We start from the raw sequence: 18,668 nt of genomic DNA, 5'->3' as shown, positions 1-18,668 counted from the left end.
GAAAGGGGCAGCACCCCACAGCAACCCACATACAAGGCCTATAACTTGCCTAATTCAATGTAAAGCATCGCCCAATTGATCCTGCAGAAAAGAATCATGGACATTTACTAACATAAGAACATTTTGGTAGCAACCAATGACACTGCAAAATTTAGAGATGATCCTACAATAAGTTTGAAGATGTAGGATTGATGATTGTTAATAAAAATCATGTTCTAGGTTATAAAAATAGGAAACCTATAATGAATTTATGGGAATACTGAACATTTGATATTAAAGAATAAATTTAGAATATCTCATGTTTTCAGTTTATTTAAATTATTTCAGCTTTATAGAATATCTTGTAAGTGAATATAATAGAATTCATTATCAGATTAGAAGAAATAGTTGATGTTGAATCAGATATTACAAGATTTAGTACACAACAAGCCCGTATGATAAACCCAAGACAATTATATGCACATAATAGTTTTTTAAGAGATACTAGCTTATTTTCAGGATATCAGGAAGTTACTTTATCAGTATCAAATGATGAAGTAGAAACTATTGATGTAATAAGTCAAGAATCAATTAGACAACTTTTATTAGCAAATAAAAGATATTTCCATTTAGGATTATTTATAATAGGAATTAAAGGTTTTGCTAGAAAAAAGGTAGGAACGAAAGTTCTGATTTGTTTAATAGACGAAAGATGGGATCTTAAAACCCAGTTAAAACAAGCCTTATTAGCTATGACAGAAGTAGATTTATCAAATAATAAAGCATTATATTATGTAGCACCAGACTTTCAATTAAAAATAAAAGAACTACCAAAATATATAAAAATAAAAGTTATGACAAAAGGATATGATTCCTTTAAAGGAGATAATTTAATGATATGTATAGGATTAATAGGAAAAATAACTAATAATTCTACAACAAATTATAAAGTTTCGATTGAAGAAGTTATTGAAGGAATAGGATCTAAGTATAGTAAATTATTAAAACCCCCAGAAATAGACCCAATAATATTAGCAGGACAAGAATGGAATTTAAGTAGAATAACAGAAGATAAAGATTCCAACACAGTTTATGTACCAAGAGATAGTTTGATATATCAAGATAGTAATAATAATTATAGATTAAGATTTTTAGATTATGAAACAAAACCAGAAGCTGAAAGCAGTACAACAGATACTATGGATAATGAAGAACGAGATAGATTGATAAGAGAATTAGAAAACCAAACTAATAATGATAATGGAAGATAGAATAATAACACAGGAAGAAATAAAAATATTAAAACAATATGATAAGTATGGTTTAATAGGAACACTTTTATATAAAAGAAAACTAGGTGTTGAACTTTTTAAAGAAGATAAAATAAGATTAGAAAATCTAGCAATAGAATCAGGAGTTATAACAGAAAATGAAGAATTAATAGATAGAGGTGATAGATTTATAAAAAAAAAATTAAACGAAAAAGAAAATATTACTGATAAAACCAGTGAAATAAGTGAAGAAAATCCTAGATTATTAATAAATGAAGAAATTAATGAAGATATAAATGAAAGTTTAGAATCTGATATAGAAGAGTTACAAAATATAGAGGCAATGAATGATGTAACCTATGATCAAACAAGACCATATGGACCTAATAACCCAAATATGGCTTGGGGAAATAGACCAAGATGGAAACTAGAACCAACAGAATTAGACCAACCAAAAAATGATTTCAAATTTTATAAACCCAGAGGAAAAAGAATGCCAATAGAAGAACCAGTAGTATTCGCAGATAGAAAAGAATCAGGAAAAATATTAAATATAGGATATCATGATCCACAAAAGTTAGACTCAGTACTCGATATATGGAAAAGCAAAGTTTTAAATGACTGTTTACAATTCAAAGAACCACAAGAAACTGATGAATTATATCAATATCTAGAAACATTTTTAGGAGAAACAATGAAAGCAAATTGGGAAAGATATAAAGTAGAATATCCAGAAGAACTTAGAACATTAAAAACATTTGGACCAAATCCATATAATTTTGTTAATAAGATACATATGTTAGCAACAGGAAGAGATCCTAATAGTTCTCGAATAGAACAACAAACAGAAGCCTTAGCACAATTAGAAAGATTAGTTTTAACAGATTATAGGTATGCAAAAAGCTTTCTAAAAGAATATTATTATTTTGCAAGTATAAGTGGTAACTACTTTACTCAATCAATAAAAGATAAATTATTTCAAAAATTACCAGGACAATTAGGAGAAGAAATAAGACAAAAATGGCACCCTATAAATAACATACCAGAAAATGATAATATAGGAATTAGAATACAACATATCATAAAATGCTTAAAAGAAAAATGTATAACTATCCAAATCCAACAACAATTTCAGAAAGAACAATATAATTTCTGTAAAGATATATATGTACCTCAGATATATGGAAAGGAAGGAAAAGATATTTATAAAAGAAAACAAAATATAAGAACAAGATTACAGAAACCACAATATAGGCCCCGATATCAGAAGAGAAGTAATTATAGACCTCAGAAGAGATACTATCTTAGAAGATCTGATGCAAGAAGACCATTTTTAAATAAAGACCATCATGCTAGGATGTATGATCCAGATAGAATCTATAAGAAAAAATTAAGATGTTTTATATGTGATAGAGATGATCATTTAGCATCAAAATGCCCAAGAAGAATAAATGAGGATACAAAGAGATCTTTAGTAGTACAAGATTCAAAATGCTGTTTGATAGATGTTGAAGATGATTTAAGTGATACAGAATCAATATACAGCATTGTATCTATAGAGATATATAATCCAAACATTGAAGATAGAGACAATGAAGAAGAAATACCTAGTGTTATGCAACAATACTTAGAAGAAAATATATGTGTATTAACAGATACATGCATAGAAGACAATCATAGATGGAAAAATGGATCAGGATCACATGATATAGCATGTAAAAAATGTAGAGGATATCCATGGATAACATTACGATATAAATGTGAAAAATGTTTTGAAGAAAGGTGTAAGAACTGTTTAGATAAATCAGAAATCATTCCAAAAGTTGATGAAAAAATAGTGAGATTACAGGATAAGATAGTTACTAAGAAAGTTGAGATTTTGGAAGATGAAATTACTATAATAAAAGCACAGTTACAAGGTAAAGAAGATTATAGTCCAAGAATAGACAATGAACCAAGAATAGAATGGATGGAAATTATTGAAAATGGAGGAATAAAACCAGCCAAGTCTACAAAAGGATCTTTAGGATACGATATTTTCTCACCTATAGAAATAGTATTATTACCCAATGATATTACTATAATAGACGCTCAAGTTAGATATTTTATTTCAGAAAAATATGGAATAAAATTAGAAACAAGATCTAGCATGGCAGCAAAAGGATTAATGGTCATAGGAGGAATCTTAGATTCTGACTATGAAGATAATATCCATATAATAATAAGAAATTTTACTCAACTAGCTCAAACCATAAAACCAGGACAAAAAATAGCTCAGGCTATAATATTACCAAATTATGAACAAGGACCCGATATAAAAAGAATAGGAGGATTAGGATCAACAGATATAGCCAGTACTAGTAACCAAGTTATAGAAAATTATACATTAGCTACTATTGAAAAACCAGAAATTATTCAAAAAGAAACAACTATATTCTGTCAAGTAAAGAATAGTTTGAATAATTTACAAACACTTTGTAGAATAAAAATAAATAAGAAAATAGTATATCTAAAAGCCATAATTGACACAGGATGTACCAGTTCTATAATAAATCCAAGATTCTTTGATAAAAATGACTTTGAAGAAATAAATAAACCAACAATAGCAACATCCGTTGATGGAATAGAAACTAAATATAAATATAAATTAAAACCAGCTTCAATAAGTTTTAAAGATGTATGTGAAAAATATTCAATTGATTATCCACTTAATAATGTTTATCTTAGAAAATGTCCTTGGGATATGTTATTAGGATTAGGATTTATATTAGCACAATCTGGAGGATTATATGTAAATAAACATAGTATTATAATATTCAAAAATATTACACAAACACCAACCTATCCACCTTATCTAAAAATCAAACAAAATGATAAGAAGATATTTGATGAATGTCCTTGTGATATACCTGGACAGTGTAAAATAAATAAGGATGTAATAAGTAATATTGAGGAAACAATAGAAGAAAATATTACAGAAGACTTTGAAATACCAGAACAAGATTTAATAAACTTTGATGATGGAATAAATCCATCATTAATTTTGGCTATTCTAGAAAATTCAGATAGTATTAAACAGACTATAAAAAGGTTAGAACAAATAGAAATAATTCAAGACAAAAACCCCTTAAGATACTGGAAAAAAGATAAACCTATTATGAAGATAGAAATCATAAACCAAAATTTAAAAATAAATTCAGGAGTACCAAAATATCACCCAATAGATTCGGAACAATTTAAACTTCATATAAAAGAATTATTAGAATTAAATCTAATACGAAAATCTAATAGCCCACATAGATCAGCAGCTATGATAGTTATGAAAGAAAGTGAGAAAAGAAGAGGAAAAAGCCGAATGGTAATAAATTATAAAAGATTAAATGATAATACAGTAGATGATGCATACAATTTACCTCAAAAGAATTTTCTTATACAATTTATACAAAAAGCCAATATTTTTTCAAAATTTGATTTAAAATCTGGATTTCACCAGATAGCTATTGAAGAAGAATCTAAACCATGGACAGCTTTTACAACAACTGAAGGCCATTATGAATGGAATGTAATGCCTTTTGGATTAAAAAATGCACCTGCAGTTTTTCAACGAAGAATGGATGATATTTTTCTAACCTACAGAGAATTTTGTATAGTTTATATAGATGATATATTAGTGTTCTCTAAAACAGAACTTGAACATATAGCACATCTACATAAGATATTCTCCGAATTTTATAAACATGGATTGGTAGTTTCTAAGAAAAAGATGGAAATAGGAAAAGAAGAAATTAAATTCTTAGGATTAGAAATAGGATTAGGAAAAATAAAATTACAACCCCATATTGCTACAAAAATTCTAGAATTTCCCTCAGAATTAAAAACTACAAAAGAAATAAAAAGCTTTATAGGCTTGGTAAACCAGGCAAGAGATTTTATTCCAAATTTAGGAAAAATAATAGGACCATTATATTCTAAAACAAATCCAAAAGGAGAAAAAAAATTTTAACTCCCAAGATAAAATTTTAATAGAAAAAATAAAAGATATAATAAAAATTATTCCACCTTTAAGATATCCATATGATTCAGAATATAAGATAATTGAAACTGATGGATCAATAGAAGGATGGGGAGCAATTTTAAAAACTAGACCAAATGAATATAGTAGTAAAAAAGAAGAACAAATTTGTAGATATGCCTCTGGTATACATAAAAGAAAAAATCTAAGTCCAATTGATTGTGAAATAGAAGCAGTAATAGCAGGATTACAAGCATTTGATTTTTTTATAATATTACGAAGTTTTACACTAAGAACAGATTGTGAAGCCATAGTAAAATTTTATAAAACTCTTAACGAGAAAAAAGTAAGTACAAGAAGATGGTTAATTTTCCGAGAATTAATTCTAGGAAAAGGATATAAAATTAAAATAGAACATATAAAAGGAAATGATAATTATATTGCAGACTATTTATCTCGGGAATGTTTACCTAAGTTACTAACATAAGTTTGATAATTTTCAGAAGTCAAAAAGATCTGAATTAAGAAGGAGTTTCTCTCCTGATTCTGATCAATTCCCCAGATTAGAAGAAGTATACAAAAGATACAAAAAGAAGATGGACAAAGGCAAGAAGCCTATGACACCAGAAAGGAGCCCCTCTCCTGATACAACAAGAAAAACAGCAGAAATGTTACAACAAGTTTTTGGAAATATTGGAATAAGAGGAAGTATGAAAGCAGCCCCAGATAATGGGATTCAGTATGGAAGAAGTTATTTAAAGCCGATAGATGAGCCTTTTGGGTTCAGAAGTATGTATACAGTAGGTACCGAAGAACAGATTATTCTTGATAATCTGTGGGTATCATATAATAAGATCTTAAAAGATCCATATAACAAGCAAAGAAGAGAGCATTTTATGACCAGCATAAACTGCTGTAGTTATCAATTTGCCAAGATAAAAGAAGCAAGAAAAGAGAATTATCCATATTATGTTCTTATTGAAGGACATAATCCTGGAGTATATGATAGATGGACAGAAGTTTTACAACAATTAAAGAATTATCCCAAGCACCCTTGGTTTAAAGGATTTCATAAATTAGAAGAAGCACTGGATTACGCACGACGTAATCTAGGACCTAATTTCTTTATAACACCAGCTCTTAGACTTCCACTGTCTAAGGTCAGGGATACAACAAGTTTTAAAGATGCATTGATCAAATGTGACCAATGTGATACAACAAGCTCAAGAATTGCAGAGATACAAAAGAATGAGGCTCAGCTTAAAATAGAACTCCAGGCTATTAAAGAATCTGAACAAAGATATCATCATCAGCTAGCAGCAAAGATACAAGAAGTTGATGAGTTAAAAGAAGCTCTACGTCTTCTTCAGCAAGCAAAAGTTGATACAACAAGCATCCCAACACCACCAGCATATGAAAATCTTCTTGACAGAATCCAGAAGATGGAAGAATCAATCAAAAAGAAAGAAGAATACGAGAAGATTCTTATGACAAAAGCAAGTTCAGAAAATATAAAATCTAAAATAGAAAATATATTTGAAAAACATTTTTATCCAGAAGACTCCAGTTTCCACCCGGAAGCCTCCAGTGCATCCACGGCGGACTTAGCAAAAGACAGATAAAGACCCAGTAAGACCAAGATACAACCAGCAAAAGAAGAATCTCTTCACCAGAATAGTAGAAGACCCTTTTTGGAAAAACAAAGTGTTTGGCCAACACTTGTGGAAATGTCCAAAAAGGTGGGCCCTCAGCTTTGAAAAAGAAGACCAATTATAGAAGAAACCAGAAGACTTATCCGGATCTTTCCGGACTTCAAAAAACTCTGTAATATACCTTGTAAATTTTGTTTTATAAAGGAGGAGGAACTCTTCAGAAGGGAAGGACTCCCACCTTTGAATTTTCTTAAAAGTTTTTGCTCTGTAATAGTATTATAGGATATCTCCAATACAATAAAAGAAGTTCATCATTCCTGTAAGTATCTTTCTTTCTTTTTAATACATCCGAGCTTCTTCTTCTAGCATCAGACTGAAGCCTACAGTCGAGCCTCTCGATTCTGGCTGCTAGATCCAGTTAAGCTCTTCTTTTAATTTTTGCTTCTTCTTATACTTCTGTTTATGGTTTAATTTAAACATGCGTGAGTAGTCTCTCAAGAAGGATAAAAGGATATGATGTAAGATTCAGACAGAAATTTTTCCCTTTATTTTGTAAATTCCCTTTCTTAAAACTCCGTAATGACTGAAAGAAGGTTAAGATCGAAGATCTTTCTTAGGGAGCGATTATGATACTTGAACTCTGTATTATATCAGGAGTAGTGGACTGATATATAACCAGAGAGTAGTCTAAAGCTCTAGATCTAGATCGGTACATCTGCCAATCAGACTATGTAGCCTTAGGTTCATACTGTTTGTTCTTCCAGTAATATTCCAAAAGAATAGGTCTTTATGCTCTGGACGTTGAGGCAAGGTGGCCGTTTAGTCCCTGAGAGCAGAACCCCTATGTGAGGGTATGAATCATGTTGGCATGGCGTCCCACATGAACTGGAAGACTTGCAGTTCCTGGCTAAGTATTCCCTTAAATTAAAATGACAGTCTGAGTTAGCATACCAAAAGAACTGGGCGTAAATACTGTGCGTGTATCACCGGTTGATCCCCAGTGTGAGGATGTGAGTTGTATGAGCATGACGTCTTATACAAGCTGAGATTATGTTAAAAAAAAAAAAAAAAAAAAAAAAAAAAGGATCGGAGGAAGATTTTACATCAAGCTCGTTCTGATTGCTATACAGAACCAGGAGATCACTATTTCCCTGGATTTTAGCATATCTCGATCCTAAGATTTTCCAATTTTATTTCCGTTTCTGTCAAAAATCTTACAAGATATCCCCATATCCTTCTTCTTCTCTCAACCCCTTCCTGGTGTGCCTTCTGTGCCCTCTGGTTAGTACATATCTTTCTGTGCTACCCAACTGAACCGGCAGTGATTCCACTTGTATGGCTTATTCATACAAATGTTCCTGTCATACTGCAAAACATAGAACAAGAATGAGGAGTCAACCCTGACAATGAGAAGAATTCGTTGAGCTGAACCTGGATGTGATGAAGAAAGCATGGTAGGAGAAAAAATGTCCACTCAGCCGAAGACTCCATAGGCAAAAAAGTGCCAGAACTGAGTTGCCCTCTTGTTGATGTTGTAATAATGCAAATTTCTAGTACAAATTTTGCTTGAAAAATACCAAAGGTACTAATTTCCTCACAAAATACAGCAGCTAAAAATTGCCAAGAAACTTTTGCTCTAGTAATAACTGCTAATCAAAAGATCTTGATGCAACAATTGATATCTGTGGCAATGCCAACCAACATGCTTTGTGTTGAACATATCTGCATCTCAACCTCAAAGTATGTTCTGCCCAACCCGAATGATTTGTATCAGTTGCCAGTTGATCAACTGATCCACTGAACCTTCTTCACCCCCAATATAATCAAGTTAACAGAAGTTAATTTTCCTTTACTTCCCTTTTCAGTAGCCTTTTCTTACCCAATCCAAGCACAATCATGAGAAAGGCACCAAAGAGGCCTTCAGGATCCTTCTGAGGATATAATGTCCATTAGATGTGGTTTTGCAGACAAACATTAGATATAGTTTCATCGGACTACATTTATGCAGTAGTGCTCTAGAGAGGTGTTTCAAGTCTGTCCTGCACCTTCACACCCCCCCCCCCCCCCTAATATCATAATCGCTTTGTTTTTGTTACAAACAGATACCACTTCAGGAACTAGACAAATGACCAAATTAAAGTGTCTTTTAACCATAGCTAAGGTGAAAGATGCTAAAGCAGTTTTTGGTGTGCCCACAAGAAGCTAAGACCAGCATTCTCACAAGAATTTCATGCTTCTTAATGACAAAGCTCCCCCCCACCCTTCCCTCCTCAGTGTGATGTTACAAGGCAAGTTAGCAATGTAAGTTATGACAGCAGAAATATCAGCAAACAAGAAATAAACACAACTCCAAGCATTCACATACATGCAACCCAAGTCTTGAAGTGAAACATGAAAGAGAGTTGCTTTAATAACTTTTTCATTATACCCTCAAGGAAGTGGTAAAATCACAATAAAAAAATAACAAAGGGGGCCAAGGAAGAGGTTACTGTGAATCTATGACATTTGAGATCTTTTAGTCAGCCAAAGAGGACTAACACATGGTTAAAGTTGACCTAGTTCAACCAAGGTTATCCCATCTGAGAGTGGTTGGCTACATAAAATCCTTACAAGGGTTAAAACACTTGATTTATGACCTTTTGAGTTTCAATAGAAGCAGCAAAGAGGATTTTTATACTAGACACATTGACAACCAGCATTCTCAGTTATGAGTATTCCTTTGTTTTGGGTAGTCAGAAGGCCACTGCTTTCTCTACATTTGGGCCATCTTGGTAACTTTTTCTCTTCATTCTTCCATAACCTTGCAGCCAGAGACTTGAAAAGGCTCCTCACATATGTTGCTACAGTGGTAACAATCTCTCTGCAGAATTAAAAAAAATAAAAAAAAATCAAACCCCTGAAAAATTTGCAAGCACATACAAGCGACAGGCTATGTCGATAGTCTCAACCACTTTAACTGAAACCATAATGAGGAAAATTTAAACTCCTGGATAAGTGACTGATAAGAAATATGAAATGATTAAGATAATGGACAACAATGACAGGGAAATTCATGCTCTGTTTTAATTAATAAGGTGATGGTAAATAGCAATATAAATAATTATTAGAAATGACTCACTGAATTTACTAATATTTCCAAGTAAAATGGGTCCACGACAGTTGACTTCACTGTCATATTTCTACAGCAAGTCAGTTCAAACTTCAAAGTGATTAACTTCACAACCCATTTTCCCCAGTAAGAAGGTCTTATGCAGCCTTATCAATGAAAGAAATGGATATATCACTTACAGTGGGGAGCAAGAAGATCGACCGCCATTTACATAGTATACAAACAAATATGAATCATAATGCTGGCCCCTGATGTAATAAAAGTCTGGCAACCTCCGTACACACTTGAATGACGTCTTCTTGTAGAAACGAATTGCCGGTTCATTGTAAGCAATTACATGCAAGTAAACTGCTCGACAAGTAGGAATGCTAGATGCATATTCGATAACCTTCCGAATAAGTGATGTAGCTGAAAATTCAAGGCCAGAGACATCATTACATAGCTGTAAGAGAATCATGGAGGCACAAGAGTACTCAGACCTTACCTATTCCAAGATTTCGGTAAGCCTCCTCTACCCCTAGCGTCAAAATATAAACTAGCACTTGTTCAGTCCTTGAAGAATCATATCTGAGCATATCCCCTATCTGTGTGACCAATATTTGGTTGGATGAATTGGGAACCTCCAAATGGAATTCTGAATACGTTATGCATTTGAAATATATCAATATAGGTGCTTACCTCACTTTCACTTGCTGGGATAATACGTGTCGTGACAAATCCAATAAGTTCATCATCTTGACCGCCAGGCCGACTACGGTCAACAACTCCCCAAGCCACAATATCACGACCATAGACAACATTGCGGAAGAACTCAGACTCGTATCTGGAAAATCATGTCCATCAAAAATGTTTCCAAAACTTTTATGAAAAGTGATAAACTAATATTCTCAAACTAAAGTTTGAGCGACATAGATAACAATCAGGTAAAACCATCTTACGTGATCGGAAATAAATCATGGTGGATCCGTACAAGAACTTGAAAATCAGATGGTTGTATACGCCTATAAACAATGTTTGGGAAAGGTGGGGCTTTAAGATCCACCATTGAATGCCCTGTTATCAATCTCCCACAAAGATTTGATGTATTTGGAGCACGTATAAAAGAATTTTTGATCCCATCTATGCCACATGAGCCACAACAGCCATGCAGTTGTAACTGGAAACTGCAGAAATGCTTTGATTTTTCATTAATCACCTGTGTCATAAACGAATAATATGAGTACAATCTTAATCCCAGAAATAGGCCGTCTCGAATAACTAAAGAAATAATATCATTGTATTGCTCCATATCCATCCATCATTCATGCAAGCATCATTCAACACATCTTCAGGCAGTATCAAATTATCAAAATTATAGTACTTTAGTACCAAGGATTGTGCATTCCAAATGTCCCTCATTGCTTGGTACCAAAATGGAGTTAAATCAAGTTCATTGTACTTCTGTAAGAGAGATCAACAAAGTGGAATCTCAGATTTCCTTTTTTAGTTTCTTTCTATATTCTCTTTCTCTTACTGTTTTCAAGCACTCCAAGGTATCAAATCCCATCTCAGTGCATGCAAAAGAGAGAGAAAAGGGGGGGGGGAGAAACTGATCTCGAATGCTTAGCTTGTTCGATCAGATGCATGTGTCCAGCTGAAGGAGTACGGAAATAAAAGGAACAGCTGCCCCATTGTTAAAGAAGCACGAAGAGAAGTTCTTGAAGTGAAGAAAGGGTTGGGGCTCTCCTTCCCCAAAGGAAGACAAAGTATGCATTGCGGTTGTTGAAAAGAACAGAATTATGAAATGTGGATGTGGGAACTATATCATCAGTTTCTATGGACAGAGGTTTTGCATTTGGTGGAAGTGGCCTGAAACAATAACCATTATGGTGAAATGCAAAACCAATATCAGGACATTCTCATCCCATTGTGTGATCTCTAGATGGCTATTGTCATGGCCTCATTGTTGGTGTACGATGTCTTGTATTCCGTCATAGTTTAATCCAGGAAGTACTGGTGCAGAGCCTCGACAGGCAGGACGGCGGTCCCGCTAGCCGGTTAGTGAGTTGTGGGGCTTGCAAGAGGGGGCAGGAGCCCTCCCTGCACAGCAGGGGGTGTAGGGGAGCGTAGCCCCCTGCTCTAATTTTTTATTTAAGGGCAATTGTGTACTTTCCAGATTAGGGTTTTTTCGTTATATATTTATAGCGAGAGTTTCTTTCTCTGTAATGCAAGCAATACAGAGAGGTGTGAGGGACGAGCGCTGTAACCATATTCTCCATTGATAGTGAAGCAGGATCTCATCTCACCGGGGACGTAGGCAATCTTGCTAAACCTCGTAAATCTGTGTGCATTGCTTGTTCTTATTTTTCCATTATCTTCTCTATCGTTTTAGGGTTGCGTTTCTACGCTCATGGGGTCCTGGCCTCTATGGTGCTTGTGGTTTGTAGGTTGTCATTGACTTTGTTTGAGGTATATGTGGAATAGGGTCTGGTGTTTTTGGAGGTTCAGTAAATATCGATATAATTTATATTTGAAAATTCATATTGAACATATCCACAAACCGAATTACAATATATGATTTAACTAAACCCAGAAAAGAACTAATCATTCTACCCAAAAAAAAAAAGAGAACTAATCAGTAACCATAGGCATCTGTAGCATAGTAGCTTAAACGAATAAGAAAACCAATATTATTTTACAAAACAGAGAATCAAAATTTAAGTGATTATCACCATAATTGTTGATGAGCACACAGAGTGTTCCTCTCCCATCACCCCCACCCCCCCGAAAAAAAAATCTAAATCACCAAAGGAAAAAAGAAGAAGAAAAATAGCTCAATCAATTATCAAGAGAAGTGAGATTCATCAAACAGAAACTGAGACAAAGAAAACCCGTCAGCCACATATCCAAAAAAGAAGAAATTTAAGTTACCTCTCTTCTTAATCTTTCGTTAAAATTCAATCCATCAAGCCACGCAATACAAATCATCAGAACCCGATAAATATGAAACCCAAATCCCCAAGTAGACATCATAATTACAATAAAAAATCCATTAAATAAACTATAATTAAAGTTTCATGAAATTTAACCACTAAATAAACCAAAAATCAAAAAAGAATGAAGAACCTAAGTCAAAAGCACCAAAATAGATCTGAAATAAAAGAGATGGATCTCCATACCATAGAAGAGGGATATTTAAAAAGGATGCCAAGTTCTTACACGATTTCAAGCAGATTAAACAGAGAAGCAAGAGGAGAAGTCGATGCGTCTGAATTATAAGTTCGAAAAGAGTGTAGACATAGAAGAGATGCTTTTCTTATGATCGCTGAGTCAAAATTCTGGGAATAAATGCAAGCGTCCGGGCATTCTTAGATTCATTCCGAAGGTAACTAGCATGACCCACGGGAGGATGCAAATCTTCATCCTTCCTGTCTGAAAGCAATGCAAGCTGGGTTTAAAGCACTGGCCGATATGGATCGGAATTGGCCCGGACCAATGCCAATTCTACTGTTCCAGAGGACCAGAACGGCTTTATGTGGAGTGGCCGATCTGGTCTAAATCGATCTGGATTCAACACACACATGTTGGTACGACATGACATGGTGAGGGTAGCCATGTGTCCTCCACCTCACCTCCTCTTTTCGGGAGAAGAGATTTGTGAATAGGGTTAAGAGACGTCAGCTAGATTATTAGGGTCTAGGAACTTGAATTACAATTTCGGGAAGGGATTAGGCACCCCAATTTGTTCGATCGTATCATCTTTTTGTTGTTAGGCATTCTAGGTATAATGTGTTTTTAAAGGTGGTAGAACACTCCACAAAATATAAGAGATATAGAAAGCTCTTACTCATGAAGCTTAGCTAAAAAACAAGGATTAATATCCATCCATAATATGAAAAGAGATACATACTCTGTTGTAACCTGACAGTCACTGAGAGGGAGGTGAATCAGTAGTTCAATTTCGATCTCCAAAAACCTGTCTGATGTCTGACCAAGAAAAATCTTATATACATGTTCCTGTTTACACACAGTCGTATGCACACTCAGCCTCTCATAGACACTTCCAAGTGTGCACACTCATTCCACATTCCACGCACTTCAATATAAAATACAAACAATAAGCACCCACAACACAGGATTTTTAAGAGGTTCGATAATTTGCCTATATCCCCGGAGTAGTGTCTGTAAAGGCTTCGTACCTACTCAATACACTACTTTTGACTGTACCCACAGTCGGGAGTATCCACACCCAATTTTCTCAAGCCAAAACTGAGATGGCACTTGCAGTGCCGATACAATGTGTAGCACCCACTACACGGGAGCACCCACTCCCTGTGCTTAGTACCCACTAAGCACTCAATAAATAATACAGTAAATTTGAGCTTATATTAATGTCCTACAGTCAATCTCTGCCTAGTATATACATCCACAACTAGCTAGCATGCTTACAGTTCATCCACAATTAACCTAGCATGTATACATTCATCCACAACTAACCCTAATATACATATATGCATATAATGTAAATCAAAGGTTAGAGAATCTCACAACCGATTTTCCTGGGATTACTGGAAACTTGTACTGACAAGTTTGGTGCTTATACCTTCTCTCTCCTTGGCTTCTTGCTCTTCAAATCAAACATATCCTTGCTTTCTTCTCTTCCTCTTTGGCTTTGAGTTAATGCATCATTAACATACCTCAACCACCTCTTTTACCTCCTTTAATGGCCTAAGAACATTTATTATCAAGTATTCATGTTCATTCAAGGACCAACAAAGAGGGGGAAGCTTCTCTTGCCAAAACCATAGCCTTCCTTCACTCAAACCTCATATTTCTTGCTTCCATGGTGTAGGGCTTGAACAAATGAAGAAGCTGCAACTTGGTTCACCAAAATCCGAGTTAAAATGAGGGAGATATGACCATTTGAAGTTGAAGCAATGAGATAGCCTGAAATGAAATCTTCGTAGGAGTAGCGTAGGCTGCACCGGCGGCGTGCGCAACAGTGGCGTAAATCTGGCCGTAGATCTCATCAAGGAGAATCTCTTAATATAGACCGTCCGATTAAAATAACGGATAATAAATCTCAACCATAAGATTTGAATAAAATAATCAACTAATGATGTCATGATGACGTCAGCGGTCAACATGCACTTTTTGTTGTCGATCTATGATTGGTTGCTTTTCCGGATTTTAAGGGAGCTTGTCTCCCACTCACAAAAGAGAAAGGCTTATCGACCATTGGATCTGAATCCTCCATGATGGCTTTAATCAGATTTCATGAGATCATTAAGATCGAAATCTTTTTTTATACCTTCTATACACGTGCGAAACACCACAACATGCCTTGATAAGGTGTAGCGCCAGTGCATCAAGAATTATGCACCTAACCAATCAAATCCTACACGTAAGCATCTATCTCGTCCATGTCAGCGTAAAATCTCAGCAGCCTTTGGATGGGCATCAAGCTTATGTAGTCGAATCTTGACCATCCATTTCACTTCCCTTTACTCTTCTTTATTATAATCAAGCCCCTGCCTCCATATATTTCAGTGCTTAAAGACCCCTTGCAACTCAGACCTTTAAAATCTTGAAATTACACAAAAGCCCTTCAAATTTCAAAAATAAATTCCGAAAAATCCACCCAACACTGAGAGCATTTGATGGATTTTTGGTTTGGATTTTGAACCAGCTTTACGAAAACACTTATAACTTTTTCATACGATATCTGATCGAGATGAAACGAAGTGCGTTGGAACCGTAACTGGATGCTCTATGACTTTTCAGAAGACTCAATCATCTGAATCATCCATGTAAAAAGACCAAATTCCCCTAGACCTTTCCAATGATGTATCTTTCTCATACAGAATCGAAACGCGATGAAATCAGAACCGTTGGAAAGATTGTATTTTTGATGTATTGTTACATGGAGAACACTTCTTTTAAAAAATTCATCTTCAATATCGAAACTGCCCTTGATTTCCACAAATGCCGTAACTTCTTCATACGGTATCGGAATGCGATAAAATCATATGCACTGGACTAGATAAATTACAATCTATATTTTTTATGAAGAAATGATCTTCTAAAAATATCATTTTCATTATCAAAAATGCCCCCGATCGTAAATATGCTAATTTTACCAGTTTTGACCCAGAAACCCGCACCACATACTAAGGATGTATCAAACCATTCCATGCATACCAAGTAGTTCTGTTATCTCATCGGTTATACTAGACACCATCATGTCATCATTTTCATCCATGTCACCCAAATTGGCCACATCATCATCGTCACGTGGCCGAGTTGCCAACAAGGACAACCATAAAACAACAATCTCTCCCTTTGGAGTTGTTGGCAACCACCTCATCACTAATACACTCTAAAGCTCTGATGAGTAACTCTCTCCCCCTTTGACAACAAGTACAAAGGGTGGAACCAATGGACTCCCCTTGAGTCCAATATGGGGGTAGCAATATCAAGCAACTTGCTCCCCCTCTCCCAATGCTACTAGTGCTTTGGAAGAACCACCACTCCCAGCTTCTGTCTGAGGAACTCAAACTGATCTTTGGGAAGCGGTTTAGTAAATATCAGCCACCTGCTCTATTGTAGAAACAAACTCCATCCTTACTTCACCTTCCATCACCTTGTCTCTTAAGAAATGATACCGGATAGCAATGTGCTTCATTCTAGAATGCATCACCGGATTCTTGGAGATATTGATAGTACTAGTATTGTCACAATACAGTGGCATTGTCTACTCAACCTCCACACTCAAATCCTTCAACATCTACTTCATCCACAACACTTGTGTACAACAAGATGTAGCTGCAATGTATTCTGCCTCTACAGTTGAAAGAGAAACTGACTCTTGCTTCTTACTATGCCATGCCACCAAGCTACTCCCCAAATAGAATGCACCACCACTGGTGCTCTTTCTGTCATCTACACATCCGGCCCAATCTGCATCTGAAAAAGCTGACAAACTAAAGCTCTTGACTTTCGGATACCATAACCCAAACTCACTAGTCCCTTTCAGATATCTAAAAATTCTCTTAACTGCTGCCACATGTGTCTCTTTTGGTCCTGCTTGGAATCTGGCTACCATGCACACAGCTTGTAAGATGTCAGACCTACTAGCTGTCAGATATAATAGGCTACCAATCATTGACCTATACAAGGTGTGGTCAACTGATGGAGAGTCATCTTCCTTGCTCAACTTATACCCAGTCAACATAGGTGTACTAACTGGCTTACAATCCTCCATGGTGAATCTCTTTAACATCTCCCTCACATATTTGGACTGAGATATGAAGATACATTCTTTCTTTTGACTGATCTACAAACCCAAGAAGAATGATAGTTCACCCAACATGGACAGCTCAAACTCATTTTGCATCCTCATAGTAAAATCTTTGCACAATTCATCTTTATGATCCCCAAAGATGATATCATCTACATACACAACCACCACAAGCTGACTGCTTTCTTCAGTTCTGATCTAGAGATTACTGTCCACTAAGCCTTACTTGAAACCCAACTTGCACAAGTAAGAGTCCAATCTGGAGTACCATGCCCTTGGAGCTTGTTTCAAACCATACAATGCCTTCTTCAATCTACACACAAGAGTGGGGTCCTCACTCAGCTGAAACCCATCAGGCTGCTCTATGTAAACCTCCTCTTCCAAGTTTTCATTTAGAAAAGCTGATTTGACATCCATCTGATAGACCTTGAACCCCTTGTACACTGACAAAGCCAAGAACATTCTGATAGCCTTAAGTATTGCCACTAGAGCAAAAGTTTTCTCAAAATCAATGCCTTCCACTTGAGCATACCCTTTGCATATAAGTCTTGCTTTGTTCCTCACCACTTGACCATCTTCATTGAGTTTATTTCTAAAAACTCATTTAGTACTAATCACATTCTTGTCAACTAGCCTAGGGACTAGATCCCAAGTATGATTCCTCTCTATCTGATCAAGTTCTTCATTCATGGCATTTATCCAACTCTCATCATAGCTTGCCTCATCAACAGTTTTTGGTTCAATCTTCGAAAGAAGAGAGTATGTGTTGGTCTTCATTCTTCTAGTCTGAACACCTACAGTGGGGTCACCAATGATTAACTCGTCTGTTTCCTATTGATCAACTTTGTTATGTCTCCTCTGCTCATCTGAATCTACCTCAGCCTGTTCAACATCAATCTCATTTTTTCTTTTGGGTCTACTATCAACCAGGTCATTCTCATCATCAAGATCTTCAAATTCTGGAAGTTCATTTCCTGAGCCTGAAGGAATATCCCTTTTTCATCAACTGTGACATTAGCACTCTCTACAATTTTTTCAAGTATGTTGTTGTAGCATCTATAGGCCTTACTTGAAGTAGAATAACCTAAAAATATACCCTCATCAGCCCTATCATCAAACTTACCCAAATCTTGGGTTGTGTTCTTGATATAACACTTGCTACCAAAGACCTTGAAGTGTCTTGCTGTAGCCCTTCTTCCAAACCAGATTTCATATGGAGTCTTGCTTTCATGAGGTCTCAACATACATCTGTTATGGATGTAAACTGCAGTTAGAACTGCCTCCTTCCAGAACTTTTTGCCCATGTCATTCTCTGCCAACATTGTTCTAGCTATGTCTTACACTGTTCTATTCTTTCTCTCTGCAA

The 18,668-nt window shown here is 35.2% G+C and overlaps 1 protein-coding gene across 2 annotated transcripts; it reads right to left on the bottom strand.

Annotated features, from left to right (window-relative positions):
• Window positions 1–9,299: 9,299 nt before the first annotated feature.
• On the bottom strand, window positions 9,300–13,409 carry LOC122071202 (histone acetyltransferase MCC1). Of its 2 annotated transcripts, none has more exons than XM_042635519.1 (6): window positions 13,182–13,409; window positions 10,962–11,218; window positions 10,702–10,846; window positions 10,508–10,607; window positions 10,203–10,431; window positions 9,300–9,774 (listed from the first exon to the last, which is right to left on the bottom strand). In XM_042635519.1, exons 1-6 carry the CDS (start codon window positions 13,182–13,184, stop codon window positions 9,591–9,593), a joined length of 918 nt encoding a protein of 305 aa, XP_042491453.1. In that variant the 5' UTR covers window positions 13,185–13,409; the 3' UTR covers window positions 9,300–9,590. The 2 variants fall into 2 exon arrangements, with proteins under 2 accessions (XP_042491453.1, XP_042491454.1); XM_042635520.1 differs by having other exon boundaries at window positions 13,222–13,406.
• Between the last annotated feature and the right edge of the window lie 5,259 nt (window positions 13,410–18,668).

Source organism: Macadamia integrifolia, unplaced genomic scaffold, assembly GCF_013358625.1.
Source record: "Macadamia integrifolia cultivar HAES 741 unplaced genomic scaffold, SCU_Mint_v3 scaffold_197A, whole genome shotgun sequence".
Lineage (NCBI taxonomy): Eukaryota > Viridiplantae > Streptophyta > Magnoliopsida > Proteales > Proteaceae > Macadamia > Macadamia integrifolia.
The sequence above is the reverse complement of the archived record's forward strand: the minus strand, read 5'-3'. Positions and strand labels throughout refer to the sequence as shown.

Excerpts from the sequence above, each read along its gene's own strand:
- LOC122071202 (XM_042635519.1), bottom strand. Across the intron at positions 10,432-10,507 it reads TTACCGAAATCTTGGAATAG|CTACATCACTTATTCGGAAG; the intron begins GTAAGGTCTGAG and ends TTGAATTTTCAG. Across the intron at positions 9,775-10,202 it reads CGATCTTCTTGCTCCCCACT|AGAGATTGTTACCACTGTAG; the intron begins GTAAGTGATATA and ends TTAATTCTGCAG.